Source organism: Pseudorca crassidens, chromosome 3 (genome assembly GCF_039906515.1).
Source record: "Pseudorca crassidens isolate mPseCra1 chromosome 3, mPseCra1.hap1, whole genome shotgun sequence".
Taxonomy (NCBI): Eukaryota; Metazoa; Chordata; class Mammalia; order Artiodactyla; family Delphinidae; genus Pseudorca; species Pseudorca crassidens.
In genome coordinates this window covers 115,459,767-115,475,752 of record NC_090298.1, presented here as the reverse complement: position 1 = coordinate 115,475,752, position 15,986 = coordinate 115,459,767, and the positions used below count along the sequence as shown (strand labels likewise).

Genomic DNA, 15,986 nt, shown 5'->3' with positions numbered 1-15,986 from the left:
GGACTACTCTTTGTTGCATGCTCGGGCTTCTCATTGGGTGGCTTCTCTTGTTGCAGAGCATGGACTCTAGGTGTTCTTCCTATGTTTTCCTCTAAGAGTTTTATAGTGTCCAGTCTTACATTTAGGTCTCTAATCCATTTTGAGTTTATTTTTGTGTATGGTGTTAGGGAGTGTTCTAATTTCATTCTTTTACATGTAGCTGTCCAGTTTTCCCAGCACCACTTATTGAAGAGACTGTCTTTTCTCCACTGTATATTCTTTCCTCCTTTATCAAAGATAAGGTGACCATATGTGTGTAGGTTTATCTCTGGGCTTTCTGTCCTGTTCCATTGATCTATATTTCTGTTTTTGTGCCAGTATCATACTGTCTTGGTTACTTTGTAGTGTAGTCTGAAGTCAGGGAGCCTGATTCCTCCAGCTCTGTTTTTCTTTCTCAAGATTGTTTTAGCTATTTGGGGTCTTTTGTGTTTCCATACAAATTGTGAAATTTTTTGTTCTAGTTCTGTGAAAAATGCCACTGGTAGTTTGATAGGGATTGCATTGAATCTGTAGCTTGCTTTGGGTAGTATAGTCATTTTCACAATGTTGATTCTTCCAATCCAAGAACATGGTATATCTCTCCATCTATTTGTATCATCTTTAATTTCTCTCATCAGTGTCTTATAATTTTCTGCATACAGGTCTTTTGTCTCCTTAGGTAGGTTTATTCCTAGATATTTTATTCTTTTTGTTGCAATGGTAAATGGGAGTGTTTTCTTAATTTCACTTTCAGATTTTTCATCATTAGTGTATAGGAATGCCAGAGATTTCTGTGCATTAATTTTGTATCCTGCTACTTTACCAAGTTCATTGATTAGCTCTAGTAGTTTTCTGGTAGCAGCTTTAGGATTCTCCATGTATAGTATCATGTCCTCTGCAAACAGTGACAGCTTTACTTCTTCTTTTCCGATTTGGATTCTTTTTATTTCTTTTTCTTCTCTGATTGCTGTGGCTAAAACTTCCAGAACTATGTTGAGTAATAGTGGTGAGAGTGGGCAACCTTGTCTTCTTCCTGATCTTAGTGGAAATGCTTTCAGTTTTTCACCATTGAGGACGATGTTGGTTGTGGGTTTGTCATATAAGGCCTTTATTATGTTGAGGAAATTTCCCTCAATGCCTACTTTCTGGAGGGTTTTTATCATAAATGGGTGTTGAATTTTGTCGAAAGCTTTCTCTGCATCTGTTGAGATGATCATATGTTTTTTCTCCTTCCATTTGGCAGCAGGATTCTTAACCACTGGGCCACCAGGGAAGTCCCTGAGCTTTTCTTTGTGAGAAGTTTTGTTTTGTCGTCGTTGTTTTTAATTATTTTATTTTATTTTTTGGCTGTGCCGCATGGCATGTGAGACCTTAGTTCCCTGACCAGGGATTGAACCCATGCCACCTGCACTGGAGACGTGGAGTCTTAACTACTGGACCTCCAGGGAAGTCCCTGTGCGAAATTTTAAAATTACTAATTTAATCTCTTTATTTTTTGCAGGTCTAGTCAGATTTTCTGTTTTTTTTTTTCTTGACAATAGTTTTTGCCTTTTTAGGAATTTTCCTGTTTAATCTAAGTTTTCTCATTCATTAGAATATAATTGTTCATAGTATACCATTATGATTTTTAAAAATTAATTAATTAATTAATTAATTTTGGCTGAGCCAGGTCTTAGTTGAGGCATGTGGGATCTTTCAGTTGTGGCATGCGGGCTCTTAGTTGCGGCATGCATGTAGGATCTAGTTCCCCAACCAGGGATCAAACCTGGGTGCCCTGCATTGGGAGCACAGAGTCTTACCTACTGGACCACCAGGGAAGTCCCCATTATGATATTTTTAAAACTCTATATGATTGGTTGTAATGTCCTCTCTTTCATTTGTGATTTTAGTAATTTGAGTCTTTTCTCTTTTTTTCCTGGTCAGTCTAGCTAAAGGTTTATCAATTTTGTTGATTTTTTCAAAGAAACAACTTTTGGTTCTGTTGTTTTTCTCTATTGTTTTTCTATTTTCTACTTCACTGAGTTTTGCTCTAATCTGTCTTATTTCTTTCCTTCTGCTTGCTTTGGATTTAGTTTCTTCTTTAGTGGAGGTTAGGTCATTGACTTGAATTCTTCCTTCTTTTTTATTATAGATATTTACAGCTATAAATTTCATCTAAGCACTGGTTTAGTTGCATTTTTACCTAAGTTTTTGTATGTTATATCTTCATTCTCATTCATCTCAAAGTATTTTCTGATTTCCCTTGTGATCTTTTTTGACCCACTGGTTATTTAGGAGTGTGTTAATTTCTACATTTTTGTGAGTTTTCCAGATTTTTTTCTATTATAAATTTCTAACTATTCCATTGTGATCAGAGAACATACTTTGTATCACTTCAATCCTTTAAAATTTACTGAGGCTTGTTTTATGTCCCAGTATATAGTCTATCCTGGAGAATGTTCCATGTGTATTTGAGAAGAATGTATATTCTACTGTTTGTTGGGTACAGTATTCTATAGATGTCTGTTAGATCTATTTGGTTTATAGTATTGCTTCAGTTTTTGAGCTTTCTAAAAATGGAACCGTACTAAATGCGGCCATCACTGGCCTTGCTATTCTCACCACGGCATTTGTTGTTCCTTCAGCCTGAAACACTCTTCCCCTGGGCAAACATGATTTTCTCCCTCATTTCGGTCTCTTATCTCCACATATGTCACCTTAACAGAAAGGCCTTTCCCGACAAACTTCTAACCCCAATATTTTTCCTGTCTTTTATCCTTCTTTATTTTTTACTTACAGCACTTTTCACTACATGAAAGTACAGAGTATATTTATTTGTTTGTCTCTTCCACTCTCTGATTCACTGCTGTGTCACCTGGTATGTACTTAAAAATTGTCAAACAGGTATGTGAATGTGGAAGTCTGGAAGTAAGAGCAGAAGTCTTGAGAGAAAAATTTGAGAGTCATCAGCATAGAGGGAAAGTTTAAATTCACGGGTAGAAAAAAGTCACCTGTGGCAAGAGTGAGGAGATTGAAAAAGGGCCCGGTCCTAGCCCTGAATCCAATATCTGTTAGAGGTTTGGTAGGTGAGGAAGCTTGACAAAGAAGACTGAGAAGGAGCAACAGAGAGGTAGAAGCATCACAGTTCTTTTAGTAAATAGTTGTCTATACTAGGACTAAACTAAGAAACTAGGCTGTGCCATTGAAGATAAATAAGGGATTAGCCAAGTCAGTGGAAGGCACTGTGAAATTCAGGATGATACATGGCTAAAGAAGTGACCGTCTGATGTGACAACAAGAAAATTGTTGATGACCTTGACAAGAGCAGTAGAGCGGTACAGACAGAAGCCAAGACTATGTGTGCTGAAGAGCATATAAGCCATGAGGAAATGATGATGCCTCCTCAGTTTACAAAGTAATAATTATCTAATTTAACATTTTAATAAAATCTGCAAGTAGAATTGAACTTTTCTCCTTTCTGGCCTTTGCAGTGCTTTAAAACTCCCAGATTTGGAAAGTGTTCATTGATTCCTTAAACAATGAAAGTCATTAGTTGGTAGATCTAAGACAGCTGGTCCTGGGATCTCCCCTCACTAGCTTCTGGTAACTGGGAAACTTCTAACTGGCTAGACAAATCTAAAGTATCATCATCATCATTCCTCTATGACCTACCACTTATACTCCTTGCAATAAGTTGCCATTTGTTTTTATATAAATGTATTGGAAAGTATCTGTCAAAACAGTAGTGGCTGTTTCTGTTTGTTAAAGTAGTTTTTTGCTATCATTTATTTCTGGCTTCTTGTCCTTGGACAATATGAAACCCAAAGAGATGTTTATCACCTTCGTTATCACCATCATAATAGCTACCAAAAACTTAAAGCTTCAGTGCAACGGAATAGATATTCGAGAAACAGACTCATGCATATATGGTCAATTGATAATAAACCAAGACACAAAAGCAATTAAATGGAGAAAGCATAGTCTTTTCAACAAGTTGTGCTGGAGCAATTGAAAATCCATCTGAAAAACAAAAACTTCAATCTATACTTCACACCATATATAGAAATTAGCACAAAATGGATCATGGGCCTAAATATAAAACCTAAAACTGTAAAACAACTGAAGGAAAAAAACAGGAGGAAAATGTTTGTGACCTTGTGTTAGGCAAAGATTTCTTAGATGTAGTACTAATACATGGATACATTTTACTTAGTAGATAATTAATTCAAACTCTTTAAAATGAGCCCTTAGCTTAATAATTACAGTGTGTTCTAGAGAGGCTCTTTTGGTTAAAAGAAACAAAGATTGCACTAAGGCCAGCAAATTTGAAATTCTGATCTGGCTTCCTCCTGCATTCTTCTCAGGGCAAAACTGAAGTTACATGACGGGAAGTCTGTCATGGAGGCTGGGTAGCCTACTCCTCAGTTCTTCACCACATTTCCTCTACCACCATACCTTTGGTTCATCCATCCATTCATTGGCGTCATGGCCTTTGACTATATCTCTTGGCTTCTTCCTTTTAATAAAGCTTTGGCTTCTGCTGCTGCCTAATTATTTTGATATTTTCCAAGTTAGACTATCAGAGAGGGAACCTGATTGGCCCAGGTTATGTTTACATATTCTTGACCACTAAATAGGAGTGTTCAGTCAGCAATATGGTCCAGTCACCAGTGGCTTGGAGTAGGGTTGTGGAGACATAGGGAGATGACTGGCAGGGGTCCAAAGGAAAAGGTAGGTATAGAATGTTGGTATATCAAATGTGAACTGTACCTTCAACTGGTACCATGAACAATGGAGTTTTCCTTAGGACCATGGGTGTGACAAACACTGTAGTGTAGATATAGTTATTGTAAAGTAAAATACTGATGTTCATGTTTTCTTCTCCTAGAAACCATTTATTATCAATATGTGTTCTAATTTTGGCTCTCTTATCTCTTATTTAGGAGGTCTAGCACCCTTCTAAATCAATCCATGGCAATTAGTGAGGTGAGTGTATAAAGAAGGAAACAGAGGATAAGAATCTTGGATTAGTTGAAACTTGCCATCAGAGGTCTTTTAATATATCCCCCTGCCTCTGGGTATATAACACACATACCATGCCTTTCAAAGAGACAATTAGTCCATCCTCCTGTATTAAGTCTATTCCTGGGCCAGCAACTCCCAAGACTAGTTCTTCATGGTATTTAATCTACTTTTTTCCTGATGGGCTTCATAGTATCAATCCTATAATGGTCATCCTGATATTAGATTCTAGTGTTTTCTTTTTCCTTGCATGCTGCTTATTTTGCTATATTTCTTCCCTATTCATCCCCTTTAAGAAGGCTGAATGACATTTTTTCTCTCTCACTCCACAGATTGAAAATATTAAAAAAAAAAAATTTTTTTCCCAGAAAGTTCCAAAAAGTAAGCTTGAATTTGCCCACACAGGAAACTATTTACATAACATTTACATTGTATTAGGTATTATAGGTATAGGTATTAGCTGTATTATAATCTAGAGATGATTTAAAATATACAGGAAGGACTCCCCTGGCAGTTCAGTGGTTAAGACTCCACACTTCCACTGCAGGGGGCATGGGTTCGATCCCTGGTCAGGGAACTAAGATCCCACATGCCGTGCAGCATGGCCAAAAAATAAATAAATAAAATACAGTATACAGGAGGATGTTCATAGATTATATACAGATACTACATGGTTTTAAGTAAGGGACTTGAGCGTCCCTAGATTTTGGTATCTGTAGTAGTCCTGGAACCAGTCTCTCACAGATACCAAGGGACAACTATATACTCTTGCTTCTTAGTACTTTTTCACCCAGGTTAACTTTTTTGGCTTGTCATCTTCAGTTTTGTCGGGGTTCTTAAATCTTGATTGTCAGGATCTTAGACTTCCTTGGTGGCACAGTGGTTAAGAATCCGCCTGCAGGGCTTCCCTGGTGGCGCAGTGGTTGAGTCCGCCTGCCAATGCAGGGGACACGGGTTTGTGCCCTGGTCTGGGAAGATCCCACATACCGTGGAGCGGCTCGGCCCGTGAGCCATGGCCGCTGAGCCTGCGCGTCCAGAGCCTGTGCTCTGCAACGGGAGAGGCCACAACAGTGAGAGGCCTGCATATCGCAAAAAAAAAAAAAAAAAAAAAAAAGAATCCGCCTGCCAGTGGAAGGGACATGGGTGCGATCCCTGGTCCAGGAAGATCCCACATGCTGCAGAGCAACTAAGCCTGTGTGCCACAGTTACTGATCCTGTGCTCTAAAGCACACGAGCTACAACTACTGAGCCCTCGTGCCACAACTACTGAAGCCCGCGCGCCCCAACTACTGAGTTTGCATGCCACAGTTACGTGCCACTGAAGCCTGCGTACTGAGCCCATGTGCTGCAACTACTGAAGCCCGTGTGCCTAGAGCCTGTGCTCTGCAGCAAGAGAAGCCCCTGCAATGAGAAGCCTGCGCACTGCAACGAAGAGTAGCACACACCGCAATTAGAGAAAGCCCGCGTGCAGCAAGAAGACCCAACACAGCTGGAAAAGAAAAATTGTTTTTTGATTGTCAGGGTCTTAGTATCCCATAGAGAAACTATCATATGACTGGAGGAACTAAGCTTGCATTTGCTTTCTTCTACAAGAATTGTTATATATAAGATGGTCAGGTCGAGAATTTGGCTGGATTTAAAACATCTAGGAGAGATGGAACATCATGCAGTCTGAGGAGAAAGATGTTAATGAGGAGGGGAAGACAGGTTGCTTACCTGGGGCATTGTTTCTCAAACTTGAGTGTTCCTAGGAATCACCTGGGCATCTTGTTAGAGTGCAGATTTTAACTTAGCAGGTCTGGGCTGAAGCCTAACATCTGGGATTCTGCATTTCTAACAAGCTCCCAGGAGATGTTCACAATGCTGGCCTGCAGACACACTTTAAGGAGGAAGAACCTTGGGGTTTCATATTTCCAAACAGGCATCTGTGAACAGGAGCTACCTGTATCGCTCCTCTTCGTTGCCAGACTGTTTGAACAGTCCAGGACTGAAGCAGATGGTAAAATTCAAGGACAACACAATACCAGATAAAGTAAAAAAGAAGTATTGTTCTAGCCACAAAGAGCTCAGGAAGGTAAGAAACTTTTTAAGAAGACAGTCTCTTTAATCTTCTATCTCGTTTTCTCCACTTTTCTGGCATGGGGATTGCTTTAGTACGTCTTTTGGTCTTCTTCATTACTTTTACTTTTATCTCTTCTTTCCATCTTCCTGTTTTCTTTTCTACATCTGCATCCGTATATAAAATATTTAATAATAAATATGTTATATTATAGTATAATTTTGGAAATGATGTCATTGTATTGTCTTCCCAACCCTCTTTTTTAAGATCTGAGAAAGTACAAGGGAACTTTGATTGGTAAGGACATTTATTGTTGTTTTATATGCATTCTGAGAGAAATAGCAACCTAGAGCACACTTGTTTGGTGGAAAGCAAATTCTGAAAAACTTAGCCCTCATTCCCTATCCCTCCTTTAAAAAAAATCTCAATACATTTGGCTATTTTATAAAATCAGTGTATGACGTTACAGTAAAATGGAAAATGCAGATAAGCAAAAAGAAGCCGTTGCAAAATGCCCATAATCCCACAGACCAGAGATAATTACTGTTAATACTAGATGTATAGTCTTTCAGACATTTTTTAATGCAAATGTTTTTTCTTTTATTAAAGTGGCATTATAAAGTACATGTTTTCTAACCTATTTAATGATATCATGTCATATTTTCATGTCACTGAAATTTACAATATACTTTTTATTCCTTAATAGTAATCTGTAGTGTGTGGATATGATTTGTTTAATCAAGATCCTGTTATTGATCATTTATTAGAAATTTTTCTCTGTTGTAAACATCCTTACAGCCAAATCTTTGTACATATCTTTATTTTCTTAGTAAAACAAGCGGAACTATTAGATCAAAGAGTACGCATATTTTTAATGTCTCCCTCTACTCCTTCCATCCCATGGTTTTTAAACCTTTAATATGAGGACTGGGGGTGGGGGGAATCTTGTTGTCTTCAGGGTTTAGGTATAAAGAAAATGGTCTCCCTCTGTGACATTAATATGACTCAGATGCTGGAGGAAGATTCTAACCAGGGGCCTCTGATTGGTGATTTCTCCAAGGTGAGTTTGGTTACACCAATCCTGTATTTCATCCTGTATTTTGGATCTGAATCTTCTCTGCTTGCAGAGGACACTAGGTTTAATTAATTATGCATCTTCACCAAGTACTCACTGATAACCTGAAATTGCTGTAGTGGTAGATCTAGGCCCTAAACCTTTCATGAGAAAGGATTCCTTATTCATTCTGGGAATATCCAGAGCAGTGGGGAAGATAAGAAGAGGCTTTCTTTTTTTTTTTTAGCTGTACTGTGCAGCATTCAGGATCTTAGTTTCCCAGCCAGGGGTTGAACCTGTCCCCCCTGCAGTGGAAGCACGGAGTCTTAACCACTGGACTGCCAGGGAAGTCCCAAGTATGAGGCTTTCTACTTTTTTTTTTTTTAATATATTTGAAAATTATGTAAATCATACTTGGTCACTACAGAAAAGATGGAAAATGAAATTACCCCAAATCTTGTCAGAGTCTTATTGCTTTTATTTAATATTTTCTTGGTGTATATTCCTGCAGACTTTTTTCTATGTATTTTCACAAACACACATTCATGTACACAAATACATTTTTTGTTTTTCTATGTTTGTTTTGTGATCTGCTGAGGTTTTTATTCCCTCTCATTTGATGTATCAGGAACATCTTTTCATGTCAGTAAACAGTTCTGCTTCATCATTTCATCACTTTTAATAGCAGCACAGTACTTCTTTCTTTCTTTTTTGGCTGCCCATAATTTCTTGATAAATCCTTTCTTGTAGGATATTTACTTCTACAATTTTTCCTTATGCACTATACCAAGGTGGACATATTTGTAGCTAAATCTAAAACTTTGTACCTATCCGTAATTATTTCCTTAGGATCAGTTCTTAGAAATGAAATTGCTGCATATGCATGTTATAGAGAGCATTGATTTCTGAAGGCATCTGAGGTTTTAAATGTCATTTGGAAAGGACAATATACGGGTCATGATCTCAAATTTGGGTATAGAGAACTTGCTATTATTTCAGCTCTTGGGTATTTCTAGGTATGTGCACTGCCGACCGTGTCAGGGAGACACCAAGATCTGAAGTACATCAACCCAGAAACAGTAAGCAGATTTCTGGAGATGGTAACTGGTTACATAAGCTACCATCTGGTCTGTTCTGTCCCTAAAATCCCCACTTCCATTTGTATTTATTTCTGTGTTCACTCATATAGGCTCTTTATTCAACTGAAGCTGTGTTAAAGGACTCTCTTTTATATGCACCTTTGTTTTTAATTAAACAAATGATATATAATTGTTATGAAAGAAAGGAAGGAAGGAGGACGGGGAAAGGAAAAAAGTAAAAATCACCCAGTTAGGCTGAACTTACATCCTGGTTTACATGTTGCAATCCCGTTTATGCCTATTAGTGTAGGGTAATTATTAATAGTATTCTCTTTCACTCTCAAAAGTGTCCCAGTTTGTGCAGTAATTATTTGGTCACTCTACCCATAACCTCACCACCAGAAATAAGCACTAATAATACTTTCCTTATGGCCTTACACATTTTATTCTGGCATAAGTTTTATAAAAATAGGATCATAATAAACATGTAATTTTGCAATTAGCTTAGTAAGACATTGTAAACATCTTTCTATAGCAATAAAAAGGTATCTATATTATCCTTTTAATGGCTATGTAATATTCTGTTATACTGATAATGTCTAATTTATTTAACTAAACCCCTTTTATTGAGTATTTAAGCTATTCATAGCATTTTGATAATATGAAACAATGGTGAGATGAATATTATTGTGCCCTATCTTTATGTACTTTTCTGTTTACTTAAGATGTTAGAAAAGAAATTGTTGAAAGTGTAATTGCATTTATTTCTATAAGTATTTACAAAGTCCCCTCCAGAAAGGTTGAACCAATTGACATAACTACACGAGCTTAAGTTTCCTCTTCTGGATATCACCCCTTTCCTTCCATATCCCTTTTGGGAAACTTGCTTTCTAATTTTACAGCGGAGGGTGGGGAATCATTTCTCATTTCTTCTTGTAAAATCAGGAGCTCTAGCTGCTACCTGTGCCCTTACAGAAGTCCTTGGGTGTCTTCTCAGAGGCTGACTGCAGCCATGCCTGCCTCCAAATAAGTAGCCTGAGTGTGGTTTTCCCTGATGTCCTGGTAATACCAGCTATTTTGGTTCTCCAAAAAGGCCATTTCCTATTTTATCCTCTCATGTGGGGTGGGGCTGCATCACTGCCGTATTTCAACCATAGGGGGACTTTGGAGGCTGGGCGTACAGTGGAATGCTGTGCAAATCAGGAACTGTGTGACTGGCTCTTCTCTCCCTCAGAAGAAGCAGGATATTCAATCATAGTTTCTGTGCAGGTGGCTGCCTTGCTTTTGGGGAAGTTCCAGGGTCTGATAGAGATATTTTATATCATCGATTGCCGCTATCCATATGAGTACCTGGGAGGACACATCCAGGTAAGGTTACATTGAGGACTTAGTAGGGAAGGGGCTGGGGATAGCTCTTTATTGAGAAGTCTGGACAAAGGGTCCTGTGAACTCTAGAACCAGGGCAGATATTATATATTTGGAGCACATCAAGGCTCAGTCCTCATTCCTGTTCTAATTCTGTGTACTTTGAGCAATTTACTTTCCCTTTCCCTCATAGACCAATCTCCCGTCTTTCTATAGGAGCCAAGAGCTCCTACCTGGAAGTAAAAACATTCATCCAAGGACTGAGAAGCACTTTGCAAACACTTAATGCTTACAGACATTCCTCACAATGATCCCTACACTTCAGGCAGCTCCATTCTATAAACATTTATTGAGCACCTACTACATACCAAGCTCCATGCCAGGCCCTGGGGGTAGATACAGGTAGATTGCCTCTCTGAAAGTACTTATAGTCTAGCCTTCCTGAACCAAATATTTCAAGATGGTATTCCAGTTATTTCTAAGTGTTGGCCCTGTTCACAGATCCTTAAGGAAATACTTAATAAAATTCTTTTACAGGGAGCTTTAAACTTGTACAGTCAAGAAGAACTGTATAACTTCTTTCTGAAGAAACCCATTGTCCCTTTGGATACTCAGAAAAGAATAATCATTGTGTTCCACTGTGAATTCTCCTCAGAGAGGGGTCCCCGCATGTGAGTGTCTACACAGGGTAGGGTGGGTGATGGAAATGGATCTTGAGTAGGGACTTACAGCCAGAGAACCTTCCCAGATCAGTTCAGACAGAGACTGAATCAATGAATACTTTTCACTGAAGTTTGAAGAATGTTAGGGAGGTGGAGGAAAGGGGTTTCTACAATTCAAAGGTTGGAAGCAGTGAAGGAAAAAGGATTGGGAATTAGGTACCAATGGAGCAGAGGAGAAAGAATGGTGCTACTTGGACCTTGTTTTGCAAAAATAGATCTGGAGTTCCTTTTGAGGGTTAGCAAAAGTCCTCCCCTTCCCCAGTGTATAGCCCGTGGAATCCTGAACTTGCTTCTTTCCACCCCACCCATCCCTGGATTTTCTCTAAAGGTACCGCTCTCTGAGGCAAGAGGACAGGGCTGTGAACCAGTATCCTGCACTGTACTACCCAGAGCTGTATATCCTCAAAGGGGGCTACAGAGACTTCTTTCCAGAATATATGGTAAAGGATGGGGCACATGGGGCAACGGGGGAGCCCAAACTCGGGGAAGCCTACTTCAGCATGCAGCTCCCAGGTCCTGCAAAGCCCTCTGAGAAGAAACTGCTGCTTCTTCTTAGCCACTACTTGCAGCATCTCTATTATACCTAGTAGGAAGACTGCATAATCAAGAGGATCCCTTACTCTGTCCCCTGCCTTTCAGGAGCTGTGCGAACCACAGAGCTACTGCCCTATGCATCACCAGGACCATAAGACTGAGATGCTGAGGTGTCGAAACCAGAGCAAAGCATGGGAAGGGGAGCGGCAGCTGCAGGAACAGATTGCCCTGCTGGTGAAGGATGTGAGCCCATGATATCAGATCACCCACTGGCTGCTTAGGACTCACCAAAAGACACTGTAGAAACCCTAAGCAGAAAGAGGCCATCTTCTATGCAGCTAAACCCAAGATGTTAAAAGATGTCAGCAAACCAACAGGCTGCCAAACTACTGAAATCCCAGGCCTGGGGACTGGTTAGGTGTCAGTAGAGCTCCTGGCTGGTGGGAAGTCCTGGAGCTGGCTCTATAAGGCTGGAGCCTTGGGTTGCATAGAGATTTGTGTTGCTTCAGGGAGCTGTTGGATTCCTCTTCCTAACTGCTTGAGTCTCCTCAGAGGTCAGCCACATCTTTTTCCCCGTGGGCTTCTGGCTGTGCGAGAGAGAGTTGCCCATCTTCTTTCTCTATATTTTCCTTCTTTGTTTCCCTCTCTCACCTTTTTTTAAAATGGGAAAATAAACATTGAAGAATGAGAAATGCGATTGTGAGCCCAGTCTGTTCCTAGAAGATGTGTATAAGGAAGTAATCACCACATTAAACTCCTTCGGACAAAGATGTAGCCATCTCTATTCATAGCTAAGGCCTAGGTGCTTTTCTCCAGACCATGGTTCTCAAAGTTTGGGCCCTGGTCCATCAGCATCATCTGAACTTGCTTGAAATGCAAATTTTCACAGCCCACTCCAGACCTACTAAATCAGAACATCTGAGGTTAGGGCCCAGAAATCTGGGTTTTAAAAATCTCCTTTTCAGGTGATTCTGATACATGAAAGGCTTGAGAACCACAGCTCTGGAATTAAGGAAAACCTTTTAAATTTCATTCTTCAGCAATGTTCCAGGCTTTCCTTTCCTAGACCATTCCATAGTATGAGTTGCCTAAAAGTGTGCCCCAGACTCAACACTCAATGGTATCAAGGCTCAGAAAACCAAAATAATTGCCGTTCTCTAAGGCCAAGGGATAGGTCTGAGTTGGGCTCAAAAGGTTCCTTATCTACAGCCTCAATGGAGTTTTGACTTTTCCCATTTTCCAAAATTTTTTTCTCCACTCCACTTCATGTCTCACAGAGACAAGTTTAGGATTTAGGATGGTTGGAAGTAGAGATCCGTGCTATATGAAGATAGGAATAAAAGAAAAGTACCAAGCAAGATCAGTTAGACTTCAGAAAGATATTTTAAATTGCATTCTTCAGTATTATCCCAGGCTTTCCTTTCTTAGAGCTCTTTAAGGTGAGTAGGCTTTTGTCTGTGTAGTAAGGTGCAGCCCTACTTGGCCTGGGTGGCCGTGGAATTAATTGAACATTGTCTTCTCTGGCATTAACCTAGTAGTAGTGATAGCTCAGGACTAGAAAAGGACAAAGGGCTCTGAAGCCTAGACTGACATAGAATGGAGACAAAAATGATATCTTCCCAGGTTCTGGAGCAGGGAGACTTTTTAAAAGTGAGTGGGAGGGAAGGAGGGCATTAGCCATAGGGCAGCCCAACAGTGTGCCAGAGTGACTGGATTGATTTTTGCAAGGTTTGCAAGTGCTGTTCTCCCGGAATGCTGCATGCTTGCCTCACAGCAGAGGGCACTGCTGTATTCTCTAAGCCAGCCACTGCAGCCTGCAGCCTCCACTCCTAGCTGGAGCGTGTCTGTCCAGAGGGAGGCTCCCTCTCTGACCTGCCTAAGCCCTTGAGCTCAGAGCTCAGAAGGGCCGGGGGTAAAAAGGAAAGAAAAGCTTCTGCTACATTAGGTGGAAATAGCTGAGGGAAAGATGCTGCTTCCCTGTCCCACTCCACACACTTCCCCCCACCAAGCAGGAACTTCTAGTTGCATGAGCAGGAAACTGCTGGAAGCACCTCCACTTCCAAGTGTGATGAGGGGTCCCTGACTCACTGCCTAATCTAGTGGGTCATTTCCTGATAATTCTCCCCAAAAAGGTGGAAGCAAGTCACTACCTGGGAAGAGACTGGTGTACAAGTGTTCACATTTCAGTAATCTTAAATGGAAATTCTGAGTTGCAACACATAAAACTAGGGCTTCATCAGCTATCTACTTTGTGGAAAATTATATTTGCCTAAAAGGCAACATTTTCCCATATAGTTTCTTGTAATATCTTCCCGTTGTATAGGTACCGCATCACTTAATTCATGTTATTTTCAGGAACAATAATAATAGTAGCTAACAACTTTTCAGTTGTTTACTGCATGCAAGACTTCATGAACTCATTTTATATATAAACTCATTTTCACAACAATCCTGTGAGGCAAGTATTCACTATTATGCATGTTTTACCAATAAAGAAATTGAGGAACAGAGGGATTAAGTAACTTGTTTTTTTTAATTTATTTAATTAATTTATTTTTGGCTGCATTGGGTCTTTGTTGCTGCACGCGGGCTCTCTCTAGTTGCAGCGAGCGGGGGGCTACTCTTCGTTGCGGTGTGCAGGCTTCTCATTGCGGTGGCTTCTCTTGTTGTGGAGCATGGGCTCTGGGCACGCAGGCTTCAGTAGTTGTGGCATGCGGGCTCTAGAGCATAGGCTCAGTAGTTTGGTGCACGGGCTTAGTTGCTCCGCGGCATGTGGGATCTTCCTGGACCAGGGCTCAAACCCGTGTCCTCTGCATTGGCAGGCGGATTCTTAACCACTGAGCCACCAGGGAAGCCCAAGTAACTTGTTTAAAATCCCACAGTTAATTAATGGCAGAATTGGGATTTGAACCCAGGCCGAGATGGCTCCAGAGTCTGTACCGTTAATAGATTTTGCTGTTACCAAATCCTCATCAATGAACAATCTGTCTTTCTAAGTTGGCACTGTATCAGGTGTTACATGTGTAAGAGCCTCAGTTGTCGGTTCTTGAGAAGTCAGGGCCATAGGGTTGCTAGGGTTTGAGAAATGAGGCTAAGGGCAGACACTAAGACCCCAGCCCAGGAACCTCCACACGAGGCTATATAGGGGGTTAGCTCTGCTCTGGTGTCCTTGCACTGACTGGTATTCGTTCATCATGAAGTCAAGTAATAAAGAATGGAAACCTTTTGGTCTGAATACTGCTTCCTGCTTGATTCTCAGCCCCAGGACCTGGCTGACCTCTGCTACAGAGAGGGAAGCATTTCCCTTTCCTTACCAGGCATATAAAGTGGGAGGCGTGGACGATTTTCTTTCCCCACTCAGTTCAAGCAAATGTTAGGGAAACACCAGTTCCTCTCTAGGGATGTCAATTCTAAGTACCACAGGCATTCAATAATATGACACAGTTCCTGCCCTCAAGAAACTGACAAGGTAGAAAATGATTCTTTTTGTTTCCATCCCTACAAGCACTCTGGCCCACTAGTATATTCAGCAAAAGGAAGAAGAACTAGCCTTAGCTCCAAAGCAGTAGGTCTGGTGGTAGGGGGTGGCTGAGTTCATAGAACAATGAACTCCTGCCTGCCTCCTGGGGTGATATCATTCCGTGTTCACTATGTGTCAGGCACTAAGCTAAACCCTTTACTCAGCGTATACTTGTTTAATCCTCACAATGGTTATATGAAGTGAATGCTGCTATTAATTTTACAGATGAAGAAACTGAAGCACAGAAAAATTAAGTGACATGCCCGAGATTACCCAGCATGTGTTGGAAATGGCATCTGAAACCAGGTAGTCTGTAAAGCTTGTTCTCTTAACTGTTTTTCACTAAACTGCTAACACCCTGGATTAGCTAAGGATAGCAACAGGAATGAAAGCTCAATGGTGAGAGAGGGCTTGATAGAAGGCAGAAAACCAAGATTACAAATGAAAGTGGAGTTAGGTACAGAGTCTTTGGACCTTTGAGCCCCAATCAGTGGTTTGTAAGGCCTCCCAGGGCAGTTTGTGTCTCAATCATTTCTGCACCTGGCACAAAGCTGAACCCATAATCAATCTCAAAAGACATTATTGAATTGAATGATGGCTGAGTAACATCTTTGTATAAAGTATTGGCTCATTT

The 15,986-nt window shown here is 40.4% G+C and overlaps 1 protein-coding gene across 3 annotated transcripts in view; it reads left to right on the top strand.

Moving 5' to 3' along the window:
• Positions 1-12,524, top strand: part of CDC25C (cell division cycle 25C) — a 29,767-nt gene extending 17,243 nt beyond the window's left edge. For all 3 annotated transcript variants that reach the window (XM_067731870.1, XM_067731867.1, XM_067731868.1), the window contains 7 exons: positions 6,941-7,093; positions 8,037-8,138; positions 9,149-9,211; positions 10,481-10,579; positions 11,114-11,247; positions 11,627-11,738; positions 11,938-12,524. In XM_067731870.1, coding sequence (XP_067587971.1) covers positions 6,941-7,093; positions 8,037-8,138; positions 9,149-9,211; positions 10,481-10,579; positions 11,114-11,247; positions 11,627-11,738; positions 11,938-12,087 — 813 coding nt within the window. In that variant the 3' untranslated portion in view covers positions 12,088-12,524. The remainder of the gene's footprint in view (positions 1-6,940; positions 7,094-8,036; positions 8,139-9,148; positions 9,212-10,480; positions 10,580-11,113; positions 11,248-11,626; positions 11,739-11,937) is intronic.
• Positions 12,525-15,986: the final 3,462 nt, after the last annotated feature.